Source organism: Diabrotica virgifera, chromosome 5 (genome assembly GCF_917563875.1).
Source record: "Diabrotica virgifera virgifera chromosome 5, PGI_DIABVI_V3a".
Lineage (NCBI taxonomy): Eukaryota > Metazoa > Arthropoda > Insecta > Coleoptera > Chrysomelidae > Diabrotica > Diabrotica virgifera.
Window position 1 is genome coordinate 189107769 of NC_065447.1, and position 16736 is coordinate 189124504.

Here is a 16736-nt window from a genome sequence, read left to right on the forward strand (position 1 = left end):
CTCTGTAAGACTTCTGGAGGCAGATTCTACGGCACAGTATTACGAAATATGATATAAACTCAGTTTAAAGATTGGGAGGAAGAGAGGAAGAGCTTGATGAAACAATTAATAAAGAACTCACTTGCAAGTTCATGCAAACTACACCTATTAATTATAAACTCAAGCAAAAGCTATAATACTGTAATACACTGTCGAAATCCTTGACAGAAAGCAGAGTATACCCACAGTGTTGTGAAGGCGGTAAAAAACTTGTATAAAGGGAATTTTATCAAGGCTCGAAATGGATACTGAGAAATCTTTCGGGTTACTAAGGATCAGAGACAAGAATGTAATCTCTCTCTTACCCTCTTATAAATTGAAGCGTACAGGGGAAGAACGGCAATAGTCCACTTGAATTTTTTTTGAGCAAGCTGAATGTTAAGAGGTATTAACTTATTATAAAGTCAAATTTAAAGAAAAATAATCAGTCAAAGGAGCCCGCAGAAACCTTATGAGAAATGGCTCTGTGTCAAATGCTCCGAAACTTTGGGTTTTGGTAGTCCTTGATGTGTAGAACAAAAGACTCAATGGGCGCGCAGCTCCAAAAATTCTTGGTTTTAAGATATAAGCCTCTGAAGTTATGGGTACAGTGAGGACGTTTTGAGTTGGAATAAATTCATTTCCTCGAGAATGGGCTACCTTGGAGATAAATTACAAATCAGGTCGATTTTTGTTTTTAAATTATAATAATTTGGCATATATATCATACCAGTGACGTCATCCATCTGGGCGTGATGACGCAATAGATGATTTTTTTAAATAAGAATAGGGGTCGTGTAATAGCTCGTTTGAAATTTATTAAATTATCTATTCAATAATACAAACATTAACATAATTATTTATACAGGGTGCCCAAAAACTTTTTGAATTAAATTAATTGAGACAAAAAGAAGAATGTATATAATTTATTTAATTCGAAATACATTTTACTGTTTTCCGAAACAAGGAACAATATTTATTTGATAAATTAATTTTGTTTTTCGCTTAAATTCAATAATAAAGCTGCCACCCACCTGCCTCTTAGCAGTTTGAACATTTAATTTAAGCGAAAAGCAATGTTTATTTTTCAAATTAACATTTTTTCTGTTTTCTGACACCAGTAAAATGTATTTCGAATTAAATAAATTATATACATTCTTCTTTTTGTCTCAATAATGGAATTAAAAAAATTTGGACACCCTGTATAAATAATTATGTTAATGTTTATATTAGTGAATAGAGAATTAAATAACCTTTCAAATGAGCTATCATACGACCCCTTTCGCTTAAAATAAATATTTAAACTGCTAAGAGGCAAGTGGGTGGCAGCTTTAGTATTTAATTTAAGCGAAAAACAATATTTATTCATCAAATAAACATTCTTTCCTGGTTTCGGACAACAGTAAAATGTATTTCGAATTAAATAAATTATATACATTCTTCTTTTTGTCTCAATTAATTTAATTCAAAAAAAATTTTTGGGCACCCTATATAAATAATTATGTTAAGGTTTATATTATTGAATAGAGAATTTAATAACCTTTCAAATGAGCTATTACACGACCCCTATTCTTATTTAAAAAAATAATCGATTGCGTCATCACGCCCAGATGGATGACGTCACTAGTATGTTATATATGCCGAAAACTATAATTTAAAAATAAAAATCGACTTGATTTGTAGTTTATCTCCAGAGTCGCCCATTCTCGAGGAAATGAATTTATTCCAACTCAAACGCCCTCACTGTACCCATAACTTCAGAGGCTTATATCTAAAAACCATGATTTTTTGGAGCTATGCGCCCATTGAGTCTCTTGTTCTACACATCAAGGACTACTAAAACCCAAAGTTTCCGAGCATTTGACAGAGAGCCATTTCCCATAAGGTTTCTGCGGGGTCCTTTAAAGACTAATGATAAAATAATAATAATTACTTTAAGGACCGGTTGTTCGAACGCTAATCAACAATGATCATTATCACATAATTAATTACTGTCAATGTCAACTTTGTTTGGGTTGTCAAAACATAATTAATTACAATTCTGAGACTATAATCAATTAATATAACAATAATTATTAACATAATTAATAATAAATCTCATAATTGTAATTAATTATGTTTTCAGCAACCCAAACAAAGTTGACATTGACAGTTTTGGTGAGAGTAATTAAATATTTAATAATGATCATTGTTGATTAGCGTTCGAACAACCGGCCCTTAGACTTTATATTATATTATATTGACTTTACGATAAGGTAATAAACCTTAACTTTCAGTTTGTTCGAAAAAAAAATCCAAATGGGCTATTGCCGTTCTTCCCCTGTACCCTTCAATTTATAAAAACTTGGTTCTGAAAAAATGGTTTGAAATATGTAAAAAAAAATGGGAGTACTATTTGGAGAAGACAATAATATGTATTACAGTAGAATATAACCACCTTATTATTTGATGGCAATCAAATTGTGTTAACATAAATATGATGTTAAAGACGCTACATAATAATATAATATGATACAAATTGTATCTAGAAATACATAGAGAAAAAACGTAATATATGGCAATATGCTGTCCAGGAAATGACTTAGACGTAAAAGTAAAAATAATATAACCTATTAAAGACTACAAGTACCTGGGAGTTATACTGACGATAGTAATGGAAGTGACCAGAGGAATATGCTTCTAAAAAATGGGCAGACGTAAAGCCAGCACAAGTCAGATAATCTCATTAATATGGTGTAAAAATATTCGGCGCCAAACAAAAAAAATCTGTTGTTTCCTTTTTTTTTTGAAAAATGGCTTTGGCAGAGCCAATTAGCCAGACTTGTTTCTGATTGATTGCAAATTCATAGTCATAAATTTCTTATATCATAAGTACATTCTACAATTTTATTTTTATAGATACATTGGTACATTGTGTAGCTTTTTTTTTATTTTGTTTTTTTTTTAATTATTTTACTGTGTTTTTTTTTAATATATATTTTAATTTGTGCGAAACACTTTTTTTACGTCTTTTTTTCTATTCTTTTTTATTTTTGTTACTTTTTTTTTCTTTTTTTTTTGTTTATTATTTTTTTTTTGTTATTATTTTTTTTTTATTTTGTGTTTTTTTTAATATTATTTTTTTATTTTTTCAAACCACATTAACAAATTATGCCTATTTATTACATATTACGTTTACAACTTGTATTTACCTAATTTAACATGTTTATAAATGAGATGAAGAATTTCCATATCATTTGTAAATATTAAAGTATTTAGGTTTATTGGGAAAAAACATTTTAAATCTTTTAATTCCTTATAAAGGTCGTTTATGTTATTTATGTTTAAATGACATTCTAATATGACATGTGTTAGATATCCGATTTTGCCACAAGTACAATTGGGAGTATCTGCCAAGCCGATTCTATGCATGTAAGATGGCGTTAGAGCATGATTGGCTCTCAACCGATTAATGGTCTTTATAAAATGTCTGTTATATTCTGTGTAAAACCATCTTTTTGAGAATATCCTAGGGTTACAATGAGCAAAATTTGAGCCAGTATTACATTCTCTGTAATGCAATTGCCAAATATTTTTAAGGTTTTGTCTGCTAAAAGTATCAATATCTGAAGCTGGAATTAAATTTTTGTTTATTTTTTCTCCGATCGCATAAGCTGATTTAGCAAAATTGTCAACTATTTCATTGCCTTTTATTCCCGAATGACCCTTAATCCAAGCAATTGTTACATTTACTCATAATGGTATAATTTCAAACAGAGTTTTAAGAATATTCAATTCAATGTGGTTTATGTGTTTGACTGTTTGAATATTACTCAATCTGTCCACCACGCTTTTACTGTCAGTAAATATAACATAATTGCTAGTTGGATTCAGTAGTACATACTGAACAGCAAACATTACTGCTATCATTTCTGCTGTGTATATTGAGCATTCAAAAGGTAGGCTATATTGATGATGGTAATTTTTATTTTCGTGGAATACTGCACAGCCCGTTCCATTTGCGTCTTTTGACCCATCGGTAAATATGTACTGAAAATTTAACCATTTTTCTCTAATAAGTATATGAAATATATTTGGCGGTAAATGTGAGTTTAAATAACATGTTTTAACCTTGTTAAAAAATAATGTTTTTGTCATTGCACTGTAGTGAGGCGGAATTTGGCTTTTATAGATAACTTCACTGTACTTTACCGTACTTAGATAACTTTCTACCAAAGGTATAGATTTTTTAGTTCTCCAGTACCTAAACCTAAACCTCCAGAGTGAGATCTAAAACTGATAGCTCATGTAGATCTTGAAGGTAATTACATTTTTTGGACAGAATTCGAGTTGTAAATTTATCACTGAGAAATTGGCGGCGTAAATGCAATGGAGGTTCCAATGCTTCATTTTCCATTATTTGAACTGGAGTGGATTTTAAATAGCCTAGGCATAATCTTAAGCATCTATTTTTTTGAATTTCAAGTTTATTTAGAAGTGTATTGGTCGCTGATCCAAACAAATGACAGCTATAGTCGAAAATGGGTCTGATCATGTTACGGTAAAACATCAAAGCAATATTTGGGTCTGCTCCTCAATTTGTTTTACAGAAGGCTCTTAAAATATTTATTGAGTTTTCTGATTTTTTAACAATATGATGAATGTGATCTTTCCATGACAATTTCCTGTCTAGATAGGTACCAAGACACTTAACACAGCTTTTAATTGGAAAATTAAATTTTCCAACGTTAAGATTGCCTTGTGGAACTCTACGCTTTTTTGTAAAGTAACACACCTCAGTTTTTGTGTCAGAAATTGATAATCCTACTTCTTCATAGCACTGATTTACGATTTCTAATGCGACTTTTAAATTATCCTCACATCTACTTAACAATTTAACTTCTGTATATAAAACAACATCATCAGCATATTGAAGAATTTTTGTATTGTTGGGTATACTTACTTCAAGATCCAGGGCGGCGTTTAGGTCAATTGCCGCCCTAGGCAATTCTCTAGTAGCCGCCCTAGGCAATTCTCTAGTTGCCGCCTTCAAACATGTACCATTTTTGCGAAAAAAAGATACAAGCAGAATTTTTTATTTAGGGAGCGTTCAAGTATTATGTAACGCGATTTTCGAAGATTTTTGAAGATTTTTGACCCCCCTTCCCCCCTACGTAACGCAATTTTTGAAGATTTTTGACCCCCCTAACCTGCGTTACGTAATACTTGAACGGTCCCTTAAATAAGAAATGTATTGTTTGAAATGTATTAAAATGAGGAACATAGAATTTATAAAAAATAATATTTTACACAAGCGAGAAGAACAAAAATCACACTGATCACAGTATGGTATGAATTCACTTTTGACCGGTGAAAATAAACACAGAATGTTTTAAATAAAAATGAAAAATTATGATGATGTATAATTTGCAATTTGCACTAGTATAAGATAGGAATGTGTTGCGATAGCAGTAGCCGTTATTTTTTAACTGTTATTTCACTGAAGGTATTTCACACTGTTACATCATTTTCATAATAACTGAAATATTCAGGTAGCTGACTACTTTTTTAATTATTGTAGACCTATAGCAAGAAAACCTACCCGTGTCGTGTCTAGAGTTCACGTCCGTTTTTTTAATTATTAACAATTTAATTTGTATGTAATTTCTACATACATTACATATATGCAATTTTATTATAAATGTATTAATTAATCAAGGTTCTAATTTGTTTAAACATTTCTTGAAAAAATTATTTTTTTCCAAATACCTATTTTTTAATCATATCATTATAGTATGGTATAACTAGATCCAACCAAACCCAGACATCCAAAGTGAAAGTTATCCTCCAACACCAAATTTTTCTATATGGTCTACATAATGTTCAGAAAAAAGTCACACCATTTTGAGCGTCGGGTTTAGGGGGGAGAAGGGGGAGAAATCGGTAAATTCGTAGTTTTTAAGTTTTTCGTCAATATTTCTAAAACTATGCGGTTTAGCATGAACAATCTTCCATACAAAAACGTTCTACATTAAATTTGAAACAAAAAAGGTCCTTTGCATAATCCGTCTAAAATGAACGGTTCCAAAGTTATGGAGGTAGTATAGCATAATTGGTCCAAAAAAGGCCTAACCCAGACATTAAAAGTAAAAGTTTTCCTCCAACACCAAATTGTTCTATATGGTCCAGATATTATTCAGTAAAAAGTTACACCATTTTGAGCGTCCGGTTTGGGGGGTAAATAGGGGAGAAATCGGTAAATTAGTAGTTTTTTATGTTTTTCGTCAATATTTCTAAAAATATGCTTTAATGTTCTATACAAAAATGTTCTACATTAAATTTAAAACAAAAAAGGTCCTATACATAATTGTTAGAAAATCAACGATTCCACAGTTACGGAGGGTGAAAAGTGGAGGTTTTCGATACTTTTTATATTTTTTGAGCAATTTATAATATTTTTACTGATTGAAAGAAATGTTCTTTAACAGGATTTGCTATTTCAGTGGCCGATGGTATGTTAGTGATAAGCCCTTGAAGAAACGTCAACCTCACCACCCAAAATCATCTTCAATTGCCCAAGAGATATAAAAGAGTATCGAAAACCTCCACATTTCACCCTCCGTAACTCTGGAACCGTTGATTTTATAACAATTAAGGATAGGACCATTTTTGTTTTAAATTTTATGTAGAACGTTTTGTATATATCTAACATTGTTTCGCTTAAACATAGTTTTAGAAATATTGACGAAAAACGTAAGGAAATAACTAATTTACCGACTTCTCCCCCATCTCCCCCACAAACCGGACGCTCAAAATGGTGTAACTTTTTACTGAACAATATGTGGATCATATAGAACAATTTGGTGTTGGAGCAAAACTTTTACTTTGGATGTCTAGGTTAGGCCTTTTTTTGGACCAATTATACTATACTACCTCCGTAACTTTGGAATCGTTCATTTTAGAAGGATTATGTATAGGGGCATTTTTTATTTCAAATTTATTGTAGAACATGTTTGTATAAAAGGTTGTTCATGCTAAACCTCATAGTTTTAGAAATATTGACGAAAAACTTAAAAAACTACGAATTTTCGACTTCTCCCCCCTCTCCCCCCCAAACCCGACGCTCAAAAAGGTGTGACTTTTTTCTGAACATTATATGGACGACATAGAACAATTTGGTGTTGGAGGATAACTTTCACTTTTGATGTCTGGGTTATGTCATTTTTTAATCAATTCTATCATACTAGTAATGATCACAGAAAAAGTTAAAGTACCTATATTTTAATAAATAAATTATTTTAATTAAATAATAATTTATTGAACATAATTTATTCATTAAAATATACCTTAACTTTTTCTATGATTAATAATGATAGTATCATTACAAAAAATGGATTTTTGAGAAAAGATTATTTTTTCAAAAATTGTTTAAAAAATTAGACTGTTTATTAATTAATAAATGTCTAGACAAATTGCATATTTGTAATTTACACAAAAGTACATACAAATTAAAAGAAGAAATATCAAAATTCATTGAGTAGATCCCAAGATAAAGAAAATGGTAGTAGTTTTAAGTTGCTTTTTTAGTTTTTGAACTCGTGCATTTTTCGGCTCCCGCCAGGTAGCTGACAACTGTTTTAATTGTTGACCTATAGGATGAAAACCTACATGTTTCCTGCCTAGAGTTCGCGTTCGTTTTTTAGTTATTAACAATTTAGTGCAATCAACGCAGAAGCTCCCCCTTCACTTACTATGACTAATCATCATTTGAACTACATTTTTAAAAATTCGAGTAAAATATCATCTTTCCGAATACCTATGTAAGAAGATGTTTTGTAAATGATTATAAACTAGTATTTTTTACTATATTAGATAATTTTTTATCTTTTCTTAATACATTTTGATAGGATCACTTTTCTACTTTCATTTGGCATACGCAGAATTGTCCTATCTTCATTATTTTCTGTCATTTGTTATTGCAAAACAAAGGTCTCTGGGATAAACAAATAGAATACCTAACTTTTAAACTAATTAATGGATCGGTCTCAAATTTTGGGAGTTTGTTATGTACCCCAATACCGAACTTTGAGTGAAACACTACAGTTCTAAGTTAGTTTTAGGAAAAGTTATTAATAAATATCGATTTGCAGTTATTTTGCAGTTTACGAAGCAACAAATTAATTTTTTGACTTTCAAAAATCGTCATTGTGAAGGTTTTTCAATGTTCTAAAAAAATAAATTTTGTAATTTTATGTCAACTATTTAGCTTTTTAATTGAGTGCAAAAAATGGAAAAAATCGCATTGATTGCACCAAACATGAAGGTTTTCATCCTATAGGTCAAGTCCACAATAACTAAAAAGGTAGTCAGCTACCTTGATATTAATTTCATTGTCCCGAACATGGTCTATTTCTTGCTTATTTCCCTGGCTGGAGTATTATATCAGTGCTACGACACGAATGTTATCTCCTTGTAATAATACAGTTTGAAAATCCCAACTCTAACTCGATTTCCTACTGGTAATCTTTAGTTTCTGCAATATGTGCAATATTGATGTTCTCAGTCAATTCACCATGTTGGTGGCACAATAATAACTAAATTTATGACTTCCGTTTTTTTGGATGAATAGTGTTAGGTTTAAGATAACAGAATGCTATGTTTGTTTTATTTTTGATATGAATGCAATTTCTTTTATTTAGAAACGAACGCCCACTTCTATTTCATTGATGGATGAATGATGAATATACATATTTGTTATTCGATTTTAATTTTTAAATACACATATTTTTTGTACAGTATTTTTGCCGCCCCAGGGGCGTCATTTGATAGGGTTAGGGGAGGCAGTTGCTCCCTCCCCTGAAACTGAAAATGACTGAAATTTACAAAAAATACTTTCAGTTTTCATTATTACATCATTTAATATAATGTATTGTATATTATATAATGCTTGCCCCCCCCCCCCAATCAAAATTTCAAGCCCCTGTGCCGCCCTCTCACAATTTGCCGCCCTAGGCAGCTGCCTATATTGCCTAATGGATAAAGCAGCCCTGTCAAGATCTATGTTGTACAGGATGTATAAAATCGGGCTTAAAATACTCCCCTGTGGCAATCCAATATTAGTTAGTCGAGGATATGAAAATTCATCCTTATTAATTTTTAAATAAGTTAATCTGTTGGAATATAAAGATTTTAAAAAGAGAGCAAATGAATTAGGGATTCCAATATACAACATGTTTTTGTAAAGAATGTCTAAATTAACATTATCAAAAGCAGCGGAAATGTGAAGGAACGCAGCTGCTGTAGACTTATTTCTTGTAAAGTTAAGCTGAATTGACGTAACTAGAGCTGCAGTTGCATCTTGAGTAGACCTAGACTTGCGAAAACCATATGGGGATCTTGGAAGTATACCATCGTGTTCTAACCAATGTTCAAATCTATTTTTAATTATTCTTTCGAATGTTTTTAAAAGACATGAAGACAAGGTTTTTTCCAAAAACGTGGAAAGTACGGTTACGTATGGCTAAAAATCTGAAAAGTAAGTCAAACATGAAAAACCAAATTAGTGCAATAGTAAAAATACTGTTTGGCAAAGACTCTGTAGAGTGGTCTACGTCACTATGTCATAACACAGCAAAATAACTTTCATGGTACAGCCACATGAGATGAATGTACAGTAAGAGGTTACCAATTATAGCCTGGGGATGGAGTCTAAGTGGAAGGAGGGAAGGAAGGAAAACCAAAGAAGTCTTGGGAAAAAGTAATAAATATAGCTGTGAATAGAAGAAATATAGAAGTAGATTCATGGCAAAAGGATATACGAGAAAAAAATGTGTACTATCCAGAACACTCATTTCGATGTGGGTAGTTAATGAGTTCGAACAAAAATTTTGACGTTGTAGTAAAAAATCCAAAATGAATCTGCTAAGTAAGAATACGTTAAAGAATCAGATTGACCTATGGTTGTAGAGTACCTACCTGTGCTGAAAAACCCGAAAATATAAAACAACAAAATATTACCTCAAACATAATAGTATTGACTTCTTCGTTAATTTCTTTATTACTTAGTGCATTTCCTTTGGTTTGACTGGCTTCAATAAGATAATCAAGAAAAGCCAATCTTTTCTTTTCACCTACAATACACATTAACAGTTTAAACATAGATCATGAAAAACTTTAAGAAAATTATTTTATTTCTTTAAAACATCTAATTTTTACTAACCGACATCATTTTCTTCGTTTTCATCCAAATCATCCCTCAATAAGTTTGACATAATATCACGAGTTTCAATAAGTGTTCCATGTTTTTCATCAATTTTGGAGGTCTTTAAGGCTTGTTCATACAAACTCTTTTCTCCAGACTTTTCTCTTTCAAAATAGTTTGCCTTTTTTCTATCGATAACCTAGAAGAATGTACAAATAAAATACTAAGACTGTTAGCTGAGTTGTCATGTAAAACAAAACGTACATTTTTAATTATATGTAAAGCATTTGAAGATTTGTATTAATGGTAATTGTGTAATAAATGTAAATGTACCGGGTGTCTCAATAACAATGGAGCTCGGCCATATCTCAGGAACCGTTTACAGTACAGCTTTGGGAAAAAAAAATTTATAACAAAAGTTGCCTCGAGAAAAGCCTGGAAATTATTTTCATAATTGTAAATCCGCCGCTAGAAGGCGTAATTAAATATCAAAAATTAAAAAATCGAAATTTTACAAAATTTGCCCAATAAAAGGGCACTGTAAATCCGATTATCGTATTCTTCATAAAATTCTGCGAATATTTTAGTTCACAAGTTTAAGTCTACCTGTGCAAATAAGAGATGGGGGTGAGTGGGAACCTTGTTAAGAAAAAATCGCTGTAAGTCCGGCTCTGCTTAATCGGTTTTTGCAAACTTGGTCTTGTTGAAAACAGCTTTTTTTCGTCAATGTAACAGTTATAATTTAGAAACAGCCTATTACGTAATATGCCGGCTAGGAGGCGCTATTTATTTTCCTTTTAGAAATCTAGTTTTCTTTGGAAAACATTAAATACAAGTATGTATTTTTCTCCTGTATTACAAAATTAGACCAAATTAGCAACAGAATATTGAAAACCGCATGTCTATACCTTTTTTCTATCTCGAGATATCTTAAGAAACGTGTAAATTTTAAACATAACTGTTGCTGTCATATAAGTAGAAATATATAGAAGCAAGTAATGTGCTATGGAAAAAAACAAAGAAACATTTTCCAGATGTCACCGTATAATAAATCAAAACAAAATATGAAAAACTCTACTACTAGGGTGACGTCTTTGGGGATATTACATTGCATATATTCTAGCTGCAACAGTTGCATTTCTCATGCATTCAAAGAATGTGACTATCATGTCAAATGCTTCTTAGTTTGTAAGAATCATCTTGAATTTCACTCTGTATAAATTTTATATAAAATTTAATAGAAACAAACCGCAAAAAACCATCAATGAACAAATTTTTATGTTTTACTGATTTGACACATAATTTGACACATGATGACTTTTTGAAGTTAATACTTCTAATAGTTCTATTTTTTTCCATAGCACACTACTTGTTTCCATTTTGACTTCCTTAACTTAGTTTACCGGTGACAATAACAGTTATGTATTTATCTTACTTGGGAATAGGATAATTGATATTAAAATATAATGAAATAAAAATTAAAAATTTGTGTAGAAAATCTGACGTTTTTACATTTTCTACGATTCATCGAGAGAAAAGCAAATGCGCGGAGGCAACAATTCATAAAAATTTACATATTAACGCTATTTTTTTGGTATTATTTTACGTATTAAAGTTAGTGTAATATTTAAATAAAAATAAAATTAAACTGTTTAAAATATATTTATTTCGTTAAAATCATAATAATAGAGGTATAACTTCTTACTCGCGTACAAAGTACACCCACACTTTTTTTGTTATATTTTATAGTGTTATTTGTCTTATTGTTGTTTTGATTCATTATATACGGTGACATCTCGACAATGTCCCTTTGCTTTTTTCCATAGCACACTACGTGCTTCTATATATTTCCACTTATATGACAGCAAGAGTTATGTTTAAAATTTACACCTTTCTTAAGATATTTCGAGATAGAAAAAAGGTATCGACATGCGGTTCTCGGTATTTTGTTGCTAATTTGGTCTAATTTTGTAATACAGGAAAAAAATACATACTTGCATTTAATACTGTCCAAAGAAAACTAGATTCCTAAAAAAAATAAATAGCGCGTTCTAACCGGCATATTACGTAATAGGCTGTTTCCAAATTATAACTATTACATTGACGAAAAAGAGCTGTTTTCAATAAGACCAAGTTTGTAAAAATCGATTAAGCAGAACCGGACTTACAGCGATTTTTTCATAACAAGGTTCCCACTCACCCCACCTCTTATTTGCACAGGTAGACTTAAACTTGTGAAATCAAATATGCACAGAATTATATGAAGAATACGATGATTGAATTTCCAGTGCCCTTTTATTAGGCAAATTTTGTAAAATTTCGATTTTGTAATTTTTGATATTCAATTACGCCCTCTAGCGGTGGACTTACAATTATGAAAATTATTTCCAGGCTTTTCTCGGGGCAACTTTTGTTATAAAAACGGTTCCTGAGATATGGCCGAGAGCCATTCTTATTGGGACACCCGGTACATAGTTCTACTACTACTATCGGTTCACAGCGGTCTCCGACGCCTTCCGACTCATAACCGCCATTCTTCTCTATTTAACCATAGACTTGGAGGGATTTCTCTTTCTTCAAGTTCTTTTAATTCACTCTCTTCAACTTCTCCTCAACTTTCCTCTTTTTCTTCTCTGTTGTGGTGTCCAAGCCAAAATCTGTTTAGGGATCCTATCATCCGGCATTCTCTCTACATGGTCGTACCATATTAGATTTGTTGTTATGTCATCAAATATTGTGTGTGACTCCGATCATTTCTCATATTCTCTCATTTGGTAATATCTTCTTGATTTGCCTGCTACTCTTCTCCAGAAGTTCATTTCTGTTACTAGCAACATTTTCTCTGTTCTTTGTTTCAGTGGCCAAATTTAAATGCCATATGTGAATACACTTTTAAGTATAGTGTTGTATATGAGTTGTTTGTTCGCCTTAGATATTTTTTGATCCCACAGAATGCCGTACACCATGTATATGGCTTTTCTACCCTGTATGTTTCTGTCTTTTATAGCAGGATCAAGTGCTCCACCTTGAGTTACCTTCATGCCTAGGTACTTGTATTCAGCACAGTGTTTAATTTATACCGCACTGTCTAATGTAGTGGACTGCTTGAGACCTCCAGTACACACGGCTTCAGTTTTCTTAATGTTGACTTAAAGATCCCATTTGTTATATTCTTCTATTAGCTTCCACGTCATGTAACTCAAGTCGTCATGACCCCGAGAAATCAAAATTTGATCATCAGCGAAATATAAAGTGTGTAGTATTGTCTCGTCATTGAGAGGGATTCCTATGCCATTACTTTTTCTTTTCTACAGCTTGATTGCTTGTTCCAAAAAATGTTGAAAAAAGTAGACGAAGTACAGCAACCCTGCTTCAATCCATTCGTGGCCTTAAATGCCTCAGACATCCTTGATCCAGTGTTAATTTTTGCAGTTGTTCCATCATTCGTTAGCAGTCCAAAGTCTGTATAACAAATTTAACCCTGCTGTCCTGTTCGGGTCTATTTGACCCAAAAAATAATTTATTTCTTATTTTACAAATTACTACGCACAGTAACGATTTGGTGTTTCGTGACTTTATTCACTAATATGAGGTCCTTCTATTGCATATGAGATAAAAAATCAACTTCCTGATTTTTTTGATAAAAATGAAATTGTTACCTATGGTACGTTCGGGTCAATATGACCCGCATATTTAAACCGTTAAAAATTACCTCTGTATGTGTGTTTAGTTGGCAGTATTCTATATTGGCAGTACCTGTGTGTCTGTCAGCCGGATACGTCTCTAAATAAAAACGGGTTTCTGCAAGCTAGAACTTGTACAATAAACTGTAGTATAGCTGGACGGTGATGCAAATCAAATTATAAATATGACCAATATGGACGGACAGCATGTCTTTGGAACCAACTGGAAAGACATGAATAAAGTTGGTTTCCAAGAATACCTTGGTCGTTTAGTTTTAGCTCGAGTTTATAAGTCCCATGGCGAATCCAATAAAAGTTTGTGGAATGAAGAAACGGGTCGTAATATATTTAAATTGGCAATGTCGCTTGATATATTTACAAAAAGTTTGCAAATAATACGTTTTGATAACAAAACTACTAGACAGGATAGGAGATGTTTTGGTAAACTTGCTGCAATACGTGAAATTTAGGAAACATAGGTTGAAAATGTACCAAAATTTTTTAACCCTGATGAAAATGTTACAATCGATAAGCAACTAGTTGCCTTTAGAGGCCGCTCTTCCTTCAAATGGTATATTCCAAGCAAACCAGCGAAATATGGCACACAAGTTTGGTTTTTATGTAATTATGAACAGCAAAACTTCTTATGCTCAAAAATTGCAGATCTATACAGTAATGCGTGTGATGTGTGACTTGAGTAGTGACTTGGAAGGCCACAATATTACGTGTAATAACTTTTTTACATCGTAAAATTAAGGACAAATTATTCTAAAACAAAGTAGATACAATTCCGGGGACTATCAGTAAAATAAACCGGAGCTTTCAGCAAAAATCGCGAATAAATAAGTTCATAGCTCGTCTTTTTTGTTTCACGCAAGATACCACTGTTGTTGACAATATTTCTAAAAATATTAAAAATGTTGTTCTTATGAGTACTTTGCATCATAAATCGATGCATCATGCATCACTTCCATCAAATGAAAAAGCCCCAAATTATTTTAGATTACAATTCCAATAAGGGAGCAGTTGATATTCTAGATTAGCTTGTTGGCACATATACATGTGAGAAGAGATAAATCACTGGCGAATGATTGTTTTTTTATAATCTGCTGTACATTTCTGCCTACAACGCGTTCGTGTTATGGGCATCAATAATTATCCAATGGAATACCAGTAAACTGACAAAACGGTGAATTTTTCTTGAGGAATTGGGAAAAACTAGTACACCAGTCATCATTTCCAGAAAAAATATACCAATAACTAAATGGTTTCACGAACTGGTAAAAAGGACATGAACAGAAACAAGTAGACTAGATGGAAATGCTAGTGAACCGTCTATGGACAATCTAACTCCGCCTGCTAAACGAGCACGCTGTAAACTTGCCCTAAAACGATAACAAGACTACCAATTATTATGTTATATATATCATAAACATATGATATGAATCCATTCTTTTTATTACTGTCCCAGTCGTACACTGAATTTAATTTTTGTAGATATTTGTTACTAGGTTTTTTGGAAAAAAAGATAACTTTTATTTTTGTTAATAAGGTTTAAATTACATTAACAACATAATTTTTGTTTAATTGACCGTAATTTCTTGTTAATAAAGTTTTGTTTATCACCATTAGCTTATTTTATTTCGATTAAGGAGCGTAAAGCATAGTTGGGTCATATTGACCCGAACAGTACATTTGTGTAGTTGACTCGAACGGGACAGCAGGGTTAAATATCATGTACCTAAAAAACTTACTTACCCCGTCAGTGAGATCGTGAATAACTTTTAAAAGATTTACTTGGATGGTACTCAGTTTAGTGAATTTAAAAATGATGTCCGGTCTCAACCAGGCTTTCAGATGTCTAAGATGAAGGATGTTACACATGCTGTAAAGAGTGTTAAAATTTTTTATGTCAAAGATTACACAGTATGTGCAGTATAGATACATACCGCATAACAGCCATGGCATAATCAAATCCAGTATTGCTGTCGTGTTCTTTCGTAACACCCATAGCAGTTTCTAAAAGATATATAATAATCTTTATTATAGAAATACCTTTATTTTAATTTTTTTTTTTTATTTACAATTTGCTTCAACCACAAGGGTTATTAGCAATGAACTGTATTTACATCAAATTACAAAATTTAGGTATATTAAATTTGGTTAATGAGTCCTATAGTACGTAAAAAATTAAGAGTCTTACATGAATTACTTTCACTTAAACAATCTTTAATTGTAGTTGGTAACTGTTGATGTTGCCGTTCTATAACGTAGAGGGGACAGTCTATTATTATATGTTGCACTGTTAGTTCACTATCACACACATAACACATCGGAGGGGCTTCCTTCTTTAATAAAAAGTCGTGGGTGATCTTCGTATGACCAAGTCGCAATCTGGACATGAGCACTTGGTCTCTTCTCTTTGTAGGATGTTTCGACGGTGATATACTTTGTTTGATTGTTCTTAATGTAGAGTTTGATTCGTTCCAGTTTGTTTGCCATTTTGTCATGATCTTGTTTTTAAAATATTGCTTTAGATCAGTATGAACGCAAGTAGTTATGATGTCTGTTAAGGGATTCTCACTCGCATTTTTTGCTAATGTGTCAGCTTTATCATTTCCACTTATCTCGCAATGTGATGGTACCCAGAGGAACTGAACTAATCTTTGATTTTGTTGGCATATCAAGAGTTCCGCCTTAATTAAGAGGAGGATAGGATGTTTGGGGTATACCCGCCTCAAGGCCGTTAATGCACTTAGGGAATCGCTAATGATTATTGAGAATTTGATGTCATGTGTGTTAACAAACTTTAATGACTGGAGGATAGCAAAGAGTTCAGCTGAGAATATGGAGGT

General features: G+C 31.9%; 1 protein-coding gene across 1 annotated transcript in view; it reads right to left on the minus strand.

Moving 5' to 3' along the window:
* Positions 1-16736, minus strand: part of LOC114330212 (cytochrome P450 4g1-like) — a 70775-nt gene that overhangs the window by 22534 nt on the left and 31505 nt on the right. Inside the window, exons 6-9 of the mRNA XM_028279532.2 lie at positions 15831-15900; positions 15640-15766; positions 10217-10397; positions 10015-10127 (exon numbers count right to left, since the gene is read on the minus strand). Of these exons, the coding sequence (XP_028135333.2) occupies positions 10015-10127; positions 10217-10397; positions 15640-15766; positions 15831-15900 (491 nt within the window). The remainder of the gene's footprint in view (positions 1-10014; positions 10128-10216; positions 10398-15639; positions 15767-15830; positions 15901-16736) is intronic.